This window comes from Orcinus orca, chromosome 13 (assembly GCF_937001465.1).
Source record: "Orcinus orca chromosome 13, mOrcOrc1.1, whole genome shotgun sequence".
NCBI lineage: Eukaryota > Metazoa > Chordata > Mammalia > Artiodactyla > Delphinidae > Orcinus > Orcinus orca.
In genome coordinates, this window is record NC_064571.1 from 52,536,856 (window position 1) to 52,549,145 (window position 12,290).

At 41.6% G+C, this 12,290-nt stretch overlaps 1 protein-coding gene across 1 annotated transcript in view; it reads left to right on the top strand.

Annotated features, from left to right (window-relative positions):
- The first annotated feature begins 2,214 nt into the window (after positions 1-2,214).
- FBXO11 (F-box protein 11) overlaps positions 2,215-12,290 on the top strand; it is a 100,430-nt gene continuing 90,354 nt past the window's right edge. The window contains exon 1 of the mRNA XM_004264972.4: positions 2,215-3,225. Within this exon, the coding sequence (XP_004265020.1) occupies positions 2,985-3,225 (241 nt within the window). The 5' untranslated portion in view covers positions 2,215-2,984. The remainder of the gene's footprint in view (positions 3,226-12,290) is intronic.

Consider the following 12,290-nt stretch of genomic DNA (forward strand, 5'->3'; position numbering starts at 1 on the left):
CCAGACACTCCATACCAAAGGAAAACACAAGGACTGGCATGCATGGCCCAGGGCCTTTCCCTGAGGTCATGTCAGCTTTCCCATCGCTCAGGCTTCTACCAGCCCACTAGTTACTGTGTGAATTAGAAAAAGGCACTCCCTTTATCCTGACACTTTACTTCCACCTATCAGAAAATTATCATAATATACTGGTTTTGTTAAAATAAGGCATCCTACTGCCACATGCCTGAGAACTGTCGTAATAAACTTAGAAATCTAGGATGCCGAAGACGTGAAAGACACTCCATCTATGTATACCTTATACAGCATCCCTCGACTCCCATATATATCTTGGAATGGGAGGGAGGTGGGGAAATAAAATCTGTAAGATTCAGCATCTACCTATAAAAGAAAACAGATAATGTGGGGACTCAAGACGGATAAAAATTACAGAAAATAAGCTATGTTTTCTTTGTACATCTGAATTAACTAAATCAACTCTGCCATACCAAAATACAAACAAGCCCCAAATTTTGCATTTTATTTTGCTTTTTGCTATCTCCCATAGCACCTTACATAGCAATGGATACACATAAGGAACTACTAAATTCTTTCTGGAAAAAAAGTAAATTTTTAGAAAAAAATCAGAATTATGGATCCACTTATAATATGTATGATAGCATGTAATTTTCCTTTCCTCCCCTACAGTTATTTGAAACAAATCTAAATTTTACCCATTTGCACCTTGCTAACAACCATAAAAATCTGCAGTTCTTCAGTTGTTTTCTAAGTCTCCCTCCTCAAACTTTTTCTTGAGAAGGAAACTTAGATCTAAGTTTCTCCATTTTCAGGACCAAAGAGAGCTCATCTCAAAATTACAGAATTAAAAAAAATTGAAAACAGGATTGCGTAATCCAAAGTAAATTCTTATTAAAAGGTGAGGGGACCCTGATACCTAGAAAGGTAAAGTATTTTGCCTAGAGGCACATATCAAACCCGGAACTCAAATACCCTACACAATAATACTGGCTCTCCCTGCCCCTCTCCCCACTCCCAAAATACACACTTTCCCCCCTCACCCTTACTTCCCTTATTGTACTTTGTAACCACTTAGCCATCCATCTCAAACCTAAGACAGCAACTGATCAAACTCAAACGAGAAAGAAATCACCCAAAGGTCGAAAATCAGAGAATCATTAAACTGCCGGTTTTATCATTTCCATAAAGTGATAAACAAAAGAGAGCGGAGAGAATTAAGAAAGGATACTTTTTCAGTCATCTCAACAGCAGCTAGGGAATAAAAACACGTTTTCCTTGGGGAGAGATTATGCTGAGGGGACCAGATACAGATACAAAAGGTAATTCCCCTTGGGGTTTCTTCTTTTTCTGAGTTTGTGAGATCTAAAAAAAAAAAGAAAAAAGAAAACTAAACACAACCTCAACACATTTACTTCTCTCCTTTTCTCACATATTATTTCCCCAAACATTATACAGACCACGTCTCCAAAGTAAATTGACCAAAGGTCTATTGCCTATTGACCAAAACGTTTTCAAGATTTAGGTGACTCCTCTTAGACTACGATTAGGAACCGACTCCAAACTTCGGTTACCAAGCTCCAAGCTCGGTAAAGTGGATCTCCAAGGTTTGCAAATACCCTCAGCTTGACTAAAGGGCACAGAATCTCTAGCGCTCCCTACAGCTCAGACTTTGGACCTACCTACCACAAAAAACCCAAGTTACAAAGATTGGCTACCTCGCTCTACTTTTTTCCGCTTTAAAAAATCGAGCGGGGGGCGGGGGGGGCCGAGGTTGAAACGGCGAACCGAAGGATTAATCACTTCTCCCCATTACATCAGCAGCCCCCGCCCTTTCCTCCGAGCACCTCCTCTCCCAGAATCGTCGCTACGCACTAGCGCTCTCTTCACCCAACCCCCGCTCTATTATATGCCCTGATACCTCCCCATTATCACCCGCCCCACCACACTCCCCCTCTCCTCCTTCCCCCCTCCTTGGCTGGGGAGGGAGGAAACCCGAGAGAGGAAACAGGGCGTTGAAGGAAGGGACTTGGCGATAAGAGCAGAGGCCCCATTGGCCCGAAGATTGTATAAGCGCCTTCCATTGGCTGCTTTGCCGGAATCCCCGCCCCTCGACTTCCCCGCCCATTCGCCCCTCCCCCGACGCCCCGCGGCCCTCCCCCGCGCCCCTAGCCAGCCCCGCGGCGGGGAGGGACCGACTGGGCGAGTGGCGGCTCCGGCGGTGTCAATGGCTCCTCCTGCCACGGAGCAGCAGCAGAAGCAGCGGCGACGGGGCTGAGGAGGAGAAGGAAAGGCTCCTTTAAGGAGGAGTTACGACGACGCCTCTTTTTCCCCCTATCTCCTCCCTTCACACTCATTTCCCCTTCGCCGAGGAGAGAAGGGGGGGAGGAGAGAGAAGAGGCCGAAGAAAGAGAGAAAAAATTCCTCTCAGAAATCTCTTTCAGGGGGTGTGGGGGGGAGGAAGAGGAAAAAAAAAAAAAGAGCCGGGCGCCCCCTGCTCCCTCCCTCCCTTCTCTCCCTCTCTTCTCCTCCTTCTCCCTTCCTCACCCGCCCGCCCACTCCCCCCGCCGCCGGAGACGCCGCTCGGGAGTCGGCGGGACCGGGGTCTGTCTCCTCAGCCGCCGACGCCGCGCTTCGCCTCGGGATCCCCAGGCGGGCGGACGCCCTTTCTTTCTTTCTCTCGCTCTGCCCGTCTTTCTGTCTCCGTCCCTCGCCGCCGCCCCGCCCGGCGGCCTCGGCCTTCCCCGTGCGTCAGGCCCGCCCGCCGGGCCTCGCTCGGTCTCTGTCTGTCTCCGCGGGCCTTTCTCTTGACTCGGGGTCTCGCTCGCTCCTCCGCCCTTACCATCTCCCCTTCCTCTCACCCCTTTTCCTTCCTCCCCCCTCTCCCCACCCCCTTCTCCTGCCCCGGAGCTCGCGGTGCGTGTGCGTGTGTGTGTCCCTCCGCCGACGCCGCCACCTCAGCCCGGCAAATGAACTCCGTCCGAGCCGCCAACCGGAGACCCAGGCGAGTGTCGCGGCCGCGCCCGGTGCAGCAACAGCAGCAGCAGCAGCAACCCCCGCAGCAGCCGCCGCCGCAGCCGCCCCAGCAGCAGCCGCCGCAGCAGCAGCCTCCGCCGCCGCCGCAGCAACAGCAGCAGCAGCAGCAGCCTCCGCCGCCGCCACCGCCGCCTCCGCCGCTGCCCCAGGAGCGGAACAACGCCGGCGAGCGGGGTAAGGCCGCGCTCCCTCCCCGCCGCCCGCCGGGTCGGACGCCCGGCTGACCGGGACCCGCGGGAAGGGAAGCCGGGGCGGGGGCGGCCTGTGCGCCCGGGGGTGGGAGACGGAGGTTGAGCGGAGGCGGGTCCCCCGGTGCCGCAGTGTCAGCCCGGCTTGGGCCCCGGCCGGCAGGAAAAGCCGCGGCTTCCCGACTCGCCCGGGCTCTAGCTCAGGCCGCGCTTTGTTTGCTTTCGGGGGCTTGGCACCCTCTCCCCCCACCCATCCTTCTGGCTTCTCGGCTCGCTCACGGACCCCGCAGGAGTCTTGGTGGGTGGGGGAAGAGCGAAGGGTGGGATTTCCCCCTTCTCGGCAGTCTTCCACGGTTTGGTCTCCCGTTTCTAATAGGAGGTGGGGGGAGCGGCTGGGAGTGATCGGGTGGTTGGGGCTGGCTGGGGAACTTGTTTTTCCCCCTTTTCTCTGTTAGCCTCCCCCTTCCTGTGGAGGAGGGGAGAGGGGGACTCGGAGTGGTCGGTGGTGTTGGCCGGGGAACTTGTTTCCCCCCGCCCCCCTCCCTAAGTCACGGGGTAGGGGGAGCAGCTTCTCTTCTCCCAACCCCACGATGTTTGCTGCGCAGTTTGGCTTTAGTTACAGAACCCCGGGGAAGGACCCGTTAAAGCAAGACTTTTAAGTAAATGTAGAATCCATCGGCCATTTCCAGTCCCCTCCCTCGTGTGCAGTGCAGTTACCCTTCCGCTCTATCTACACCCCTCTCGCCTGTACCCCCGCCCCGGCGTACCCCCAGGCCACTGTGTTACTCCTCCATCTCCCAGTGGGATTTGAACGCCCCTTCCTTAGAACTGGCCCCTCGGGAGAGAGAGTGTGTGTGCATATCTGTGTGTGTATGTGTGTGTGTGTTGTGTCCAAGGCCTAGTGAAATGTGTCATTTGGACTCAACTGTGCAGCTCTGTCTGGTAACCACCATTGTCTAAGGGCTGAGGCTCCGGAGGGTTGGATTCTTGCTTTAGCAAAAATAATGTTCAGTTCTACTTTGAAGATGTGGTTATTTGGGGAGGTTCAGGAGGTGGGGTGTTGCACCTTGGTCTCCAAATGCAACTATTCTCTTTATTAGCTGCTCTCAGTGGGGGTGGAGGTCAGTACCGTATTTATGTATACGGTTGTTTTAAGGAGGAGGAGAATTGTTAGGAGACATTTTGCGTGTTTTCGTTGGCGGATTAAGGTTAATTTTATGTGCGTTGGTTGTCACACCTCCTTTGATTAAGGGAATTAAGATTAAATGCTTTTTTAAAATTATACATTCTTTCCTTAAAAATTGTTTTATTGTTCTTGATCAAAATACTTAACAAATAAAAGAGGGAGATGATAATCTGAAAAAATAGTTTAAAGGGTTTTCACTAGTCACTGCTACAGATAGTCCTTGTGAAAGCAGTTTTCTATATGTTGCTTGAAAGAATGTGATGTTTCAAGCCAGTTAGAGGTCTTGTGCAACATTATTGGTAATGTGTTTTAATGATTCTGGGATACATTTATAATTTTTTTGTAAATTAAAAATATTTGTAGTTTCAACATTTCCTTTTACATTTGCATATCAGGGTTCTCCTGTGTTCCATTCAAATAATATTCAAGTCTCCTTCCAGAATTGGTACTATATGTAATAGAGTTGACTATTTTTTGAGAAAACAGTGACACTGGATTGAAATCATAATACGGATTCTATTGCTAGAAGTAAGCTTTTCCAAGATGTACTGATTTGTTAATTTACGTTAACAGTGGATCAGATCCTTTCAGCCAAACTTAGTCTCATTGTGTAGTTTTAAATGTTAATTCTGAATCTCCTTTTCACGATTTGTGTGTATTTTCAAACTTAGTTGAGGTCCTTATATCTTGGTCACTTTTCTTCATTTGTTTGAAATTATTAGCTTCTAAAGTCTATTTCCTTTTGAAGTAAAGTGACTTGGTAGTTGGCAGTCACATGCTGGAGTGTCATTTTTCTTTTCTTTGATATCCATAAACTGACTAAGATGTTCATGAATCAGAATTTCAGTATGTGCCCAACCAAATGGTAAATCATATTCACTGTAGGGTTGTTACTTTGCTGCTGCTGGTAGGAACTGTTTTGGAGATTCTATGTTGGCACAGAGGGGGAAAGAACTTGCTGATTAGCCTTCAGGGAAAATGCTGTGGGTCTTTTGGAGGGCAAATAAATGGCCTCAAAATGAATGAAACATTAAGATGAATTAAAAGAGTAAAATAAAAAAGATTTTGCTAGTTTTATGTAAAACATATGTCATTCTTTGAAAATTGGCATTTTGATTATATTTTAAATGTACAGTTCTCATAATGATCAGAAGCTAGTAGCCAAGAAGAATGCTTTTCATTTTAACAGTTTTATGGAGTATGCAAAGTGTCACTATTTCTGGTTTAAATAGGAAAGGTTTTTTGTTTGTTTGAAAATATGCTGGGTTTCATAATTTTGACAAGGTAATGAAGGAACTACAGCTAATGTTGTGCGTGTGCATGTTTTACTTTTTACTAACTTTTAATGGATATGTAACTCTTGCATTAGAGTCTTAGATAGAGTTACATAATAGTGCATCAGACAGCTTTCCAAGTAGGGAATTGAAGTGAGACTGTTTCAAGGCAACTTAAGTTATTTCAATCTATATAAAAGAATCACTTATTTCATGTAAAGGGTGGACTTAAGGCTTTTATAGTAATAAAAGTTATAGGATAGTGTATTTTTTCAAGCAAAAATTCTGTCAGAACTGGTTTTTAGTTGCTTCTTTGCCCTCATGTTAATTAGTCTAAAAACTTCCTTGACACCTCCTTTGTATTTGAATGTTTGTAAATGGCCAATGTTTAAAGAAGAAAGAAACAGCCTTATGGAGCGAAATCTTATGAGGACTTTTCAAAGCCTTGCTTGGGGGAGATTTTCTTACACCCCACATTGAGAAATAATCAGCCTCCGTGTTTCATGGAATGCTTTCTTCATTCATTTTACCCGAAATGGTCCACTGTCTAAAGAAGGAATACAAATCATGAGCATTTTTAGGCTGTTAATTTAAAATCCTGAGTTTAGGATTTCACATACCACTTTAAGCTGGTAGAAAATAATTTGTGTTCCACATAGGGACCCTTTGATAATATATTGCAGATTCAGTGAAACTGAAAGTAGTGTGGGGTTGGATTTTATATATTCGTTTTCTTTTAAAATCCTAAAAGGATTTAGTTTTTGTAACTTGTTCTGCTGAATTTATCTTGAAATCTATTTGGTAGTCTTTTTTTAGCAGTATGTATGAGGAAAGCTTACAAGTCTGCAGAAGTGCTATGTATTCTGAGCATTTTCAGTTTCTAGTTGTTAAAATTGATTACTTTGAATAGGTATTAAATGCACGTGATTTAAAATTCAAAAGTCCCTTTCCTAAACCTGCCTTCAGCTACCAAATTCTCCTACCTGGCATCAGTCTATTGATTGATTATTATGTCTGCTATTAATTTCTCATTTATTATGTTTTAATAAAAGATGGAATTTGACTTCTGAAAATCTTGATATGGAAGTTTTGGAAAATAAGTGTAATTTTCTAGTTATTGGGAAATTCATAAGATTGAAGTGCTGAAATTTTAACTGTGATCATTTATAGTTCAAGAAATGCAATGAATACAATATATTAATGGATTTTGCTATTAACTTCTAGTCTGAAATAATTATATAGAGTAAAAATGTAATCAGTCTCTTTAATCCCATATTTGTGGGATTAAAATCTCAGCTGTTATCCTGGAATTATAGTCTTTTTTTTTTTTTTAAGTGAACTTTTGAAGTAGTTCAGTATGTATAGTATTACATAAAATATTTCTGATGTAGCTACATATTTATTATATGCAACAGTCAGGAAACTCCTTAGTGTTCTATTCATGCGTGCTAATTATACTTTTCTGTGGGGTTTTAGCCCATTATTTTACCTTCGGGTTCTTCCTACTGCATACAGAATGAGGAACTTCTGCAACCTTTATAGATAGAAGAGTTCTGGACAAGGAACCTGATTTTTCCTCTTTTAGGAATTATGTACTGTGGGTCACTGCTCTCCCATCTTGTGGCTAAACCTTCAAAATATTTACATGGCCTTAGAAGAGAGATGCCACTCAACTGTGTCTGTATGTGTGTGTGCATGTGTGTGTGTGGCCTGTTTCTCAACACTTAGAAATTATTTGAGGAATAGAAATGGGATAGTGACAATACTGTTGTTAGAGTTCTGCTGATAAGGCCTAAGGGTTGTCCCTATACTGTTTGTCTCTTTCATTACTGGAAATTCTGGCAAACCTGAGGAAAGGCCAACCAGCTTGGAGACCTACCAGGTAAGGCAACAAAGACCCAGTTAGTGAGGACCCTTGAACTTAAGTTTGGCAGAATTCAAGGCTAGTGAGTATTTTATCAGTCTTTTTCTTCTATTTGTTTTAATTTTGAAAATAAACAGTCTATAGTAATGAGTTATTTCAACTTGAGGTCTCTTATTGTTCCCTCTTTTATTCCTAACAAGTTACCCTTATTTTGTATCTATGTTGTCCCATTGGTCTCTGAAGGGTACTCTGTTTTAGACCTTCCATTTCTCAAATTTATCAGTCATTTAAATTACATTCTTGTCTTCCAGAGAACTCTGTTTAATATGTGAGGTTGTAAGCAAGGTACCCCCAAGTGGCAGTTGTTACCCTCTGAAAATAAAATTATAAAGAAGCAAAATATAAGGGATGAGATAGTTGGGGGTAGTATGATGGCTAGAGCTCAGAGTTAGAGCTAGCTAGATGTGGGTTCTAATCCTAGCTATACCAGTAGTGAGCTGTTTGACATGGGGCAAACAATGTAACCTCTCTGAGCCTTGCTTTATTATCTTTAAAATAGGGACAGTAACACTTGTCTTAGCAGTAATTGTAAAGATAAGAGATAGTAAAGTACCTAGCATATGGTAGATGCTCAATAAATGGCAGCTCTTTTAAATATTAAAAATAATAGTAAGGAATTGAAGCAGCCATTTATAAAACTAAACCTAAGAGATAAAATGCGTATGAGTCGCTAAAGAGTTTCCGTCATATCCCAAAATGCAGTCTGGGTGATGTGGTATAATCTCAGAGAAACTGATTTGCAATTATAAATCACTAATCTTATATCTAATGAATTGAAATATTCTTTGAAAAAAGAATAAGAAAATGGAAGAAATGGGTATTTGGAATAATAATAAACAGTGACTCTGTTTCTTCTTACATACTAGAGTCTGTGCCAGACACTTTTCTTATATACTGTCCCTCTTAGCAATTCTCTACAATGGCTGTTAACGTAGCAGTGAATACGCTTGGTAAGTAGCGGAGAAGAATTTCGAAATTGATTTATATCACCTGGTCTTTCCATAAACAGGGGAAGATACTGAAATACATTTGGCAGAATATCTCCATCACTTTTACAGAAAGGAATAACCTAGCCCTTGCAGCACATCAGTCCCCTGTCTTATCCCATCTTTTCTGTCGGAGGCAGATACAGTAGTCCGATGCCAATGATTGTTAAATCATTTGGTTTCATGTTTTCTGAGTAGCTTTCTGATCATAATTTTACCTCATGTAGATTTGTCTCCAGATGAGATTGCACTGATTGGCTCACATGTTTTTCCAGTTTGTTGATGAGATCACTAAGCACTCATTGTGCAAAGAAGGGTAGATTTCCCTTGAATTACTCATAAGTTATGAATAAAGGGTGTTAAGTCATTTTTTAGTTCATAGTTATAGACTGGACTGTTTCAGGAAGGAAAAAAATGTGAGTTAAATTAGACTTCAGTATGAATTTTGACAGGTTTGTAGACTAAATATCCTTTTCTTACCATAGCTTGGTGTCTTTACATGCATAGCTTTGGGTTTTTATATAAGTTTGGTTAACACAAAAAATGTGCTTAAACTTAATCCTTAGAAAATAGAAAAATGAAACTAAGTGACTTCCTTTACATAATTTATTGTAATTGAAGGCAAATATTGAAAATATTTACTTTACTTTGAAAATGAATGCGCTGTGTATTTTTTTATTTTAAAACACCCCAAATAAGATAGCGTAGTTAAAAGCAAATGCAAATCATTTAAGTTGTTTATTCTCCCAATTTTTAAAAATCTAGTTGTCAAGTGTTCTGCCCTTGTAACAGATGGAAAATTGTATGACTGTGTTCAAAAAAGGAGAAAACATTCCCTCAACTGGTGGCTAAACCTTAAAAAGCATTAATGGGACTTCCCTGGTGGTCCAGTGGTTAAGACTCTGTGCTTCCAGGGCAGGGGGCACGGGTTCGATCCCTGGTCCGGAAAGTTCCGCATACTGTGTGGTGTGGCCAAAAAAACCCAAAAAAAATCCAAAAAACATTAATGTATACTTTCACATATCATTAGAGATGAGGTGCCATTCATCTTTTTTGTGAAGAGAGCCTACTTTTCTCTTTTCTCAAAGCTTAGAAATATTTCTACTGATAGAAATGGAGTAAGAAACTGTGCTTTAAAATTATTTTTCTGGTAACAGTGATAATCTTAGTTTCACAGTTTTCCCGTAGTGTACACTCAGCACTCATATGGTTGAGTTGGGTTGTGTCAGAATCTTTGATTGCTGCAAGTTTGTGTGGAATTAACTGGCTACTATGTGGATTCACCCTTTGGCATTGGTTTCTTTAGTACCATGTGTTGATAACTGACTTGCATGAGTTTAGCCTTTACTGGTTTGCTGACTCTACTTGGATTTAGATATGAGAATTCTTTTTGCACTCAAGTATTGATTTTGTATCTTGCATCCATAGTATATAAATATATATATAATATGTGTATATATGTGTATACATATATACATATGTATGCGTAAGAACACATGGCTTTATGAGACTCCTAACGCTTAGGAGGAAGGGAGTGGGGAAAAGGAAAGGCATAGTCACCTGCTATAGTTTTGAGGGTTGGTGTGTATATATATGTCATTAGTAATTGATCTACTTTTTTGAAAAAAGAAAAAAATAACAGGCTTTAAGGATAATTAGAAGTGAGTAGAATTCAACAATGGTAAGTAGGAGTCACTCAAGTTTGTATCATGGCAGAGAAGATCAAACAAGACTTGTTTAAAATAAATGGAGATGGGTGAAGACACTATATTTTGAAATCTAGTATTTTTGGCAAACCAATTGTATTATAAAAGAAATTGTGGAATTATATAGAAGAAATTTCTTATTTACAGTTATTTGTTAAAAGTAGACACAGAACTTTGAATCACTGTTGTACACCTGAAACTTGTATAATACTGTACATCAACTATGCCTCAATTTAAAAACGTAGACACAGCTATTCACAGTTGTGTGCGAATGACTGATATCTTTGTAATCCTTTGAAATATATTTGCATTTTAAGAAACTGATTATTTGGTCAAATTTTCATATTTTAAGCTCAGTAAAGTAGGAGAAATAAGCAATTTGGAGAAAGACTTTTTGGGTAGGAGTGCTCCCTCAGAGGCAAAATGAGCTCATCAGAGGAGGGGGAGAGTGGAAGATTTTTGTGAGAATCACTTACCTTACATATTTATTTTTCCTAATCGACTACTTCTGAACCTAAAATTTGTCTAAAGTTTCACTTTTTCTTCCCCCCAAAAGAGTAATTTTGAGTTGATGGTTTGGAGAAAAGAGAAAGAATTTGAGCAGGTACAAGTGACAGTATGTATGGGTCATTTACATTAACAATGGTCATTTGATTAGAAACCGTCTATATGTAACTTTATATATCTATATGTGTATGTACTATATATATAACTACATATAGTTATTTAAATTGTAGAAATAACTTTTATTAGTTTATTTTAAGATTTATTTATTTATTTATTTTTGGCTACATTGGGTCTTAGTCGCGGCATGGGGGATCTTCTTTGAGGCACATGAGACCTTTAGTTGCAGAACGCGGGCTTCTCTCTCTAGTTGTGGCATGTGGGTTTTCTCTCTCTAGTTGTTGCGCCTGGGCTTCAGGGTGCACGGGCTCTGTAGTTTTCGGCATGCAGGCTCTCTAGTTGAGGCATGTAAGCTCAGTAGTTGTGGTGCGCAGGCTTAGTTGCCCCAGGGCACGTGGGCTCTTAGTTCCCTGACCAGGGATCGAACCCACATCCCCTGCATTGTATGGCGGATTCTTTACCACTGGACCACCAGGGAAGACCCTATTGGTTTTTTCCAACTTAAGGTTTTGGTGAATGTATACAAGTGCACACAAATCACTGATGTACAGCTTGATGACTTTTCACAAAGTGAACATATCTGTGTAATCAGTAATACCTAGATCAAGAAATAAACTACCAGCATCCCAGAAGTATCCCCCACCCCCACCAGTGCCTTCCCACTCACTACCCCCAACCTTATCTTTCTAACTGCTTGAATTAGTTTTACCTGTTTTTGAACTTTAAATGTAATCATCTAATATATGTGTATGTATAGCTGATTCATTTTGTTATAAAGCAGAAACTAACACACCACTGTAAAGCAGTTATACTCCAATAAAGATGTTTAAAAAAATAATAATAAGGGCTTCCCTGGTGGCACAGTGGTTGAGAGTCCGCCTGCTGATGCAGGGAACACGGGTTCGTGCTCTGGTCTGGGAAGATCCCACATGCCACGGAGCGGCTGGGCCCGTGAGCCATGGCCGCTGGGCCTGCGTGTCCGGAGCCTGTGCTCCGCAACGGGAGAGGCCACAACAGTGAGAGGCCCGTGTACTGCAAAATAATAATAATAAAAAAAAAAATAACATACAAAAAAAATAAATATAATCATCTAGTATGTATTCCTGATTGTTTGACTTATTTTGCTTAATATTTGTATGTCAGTTTCATCCATGTTGTTGCTTGTAGCAATAGTTCATTCTTGTTGCTGAATAAGATTACATTGTATGAATAAACTGCAATTTATCCATTCTACAACTGATGGATATAGAGTTGTTTCTGTATTTGGCTGTCAGGAATAGTGCTGCTATGAGCATTTTATATTTATCTTCATGAGCACATATACACGTTCCCTTTAAGTTTTATACCTCAA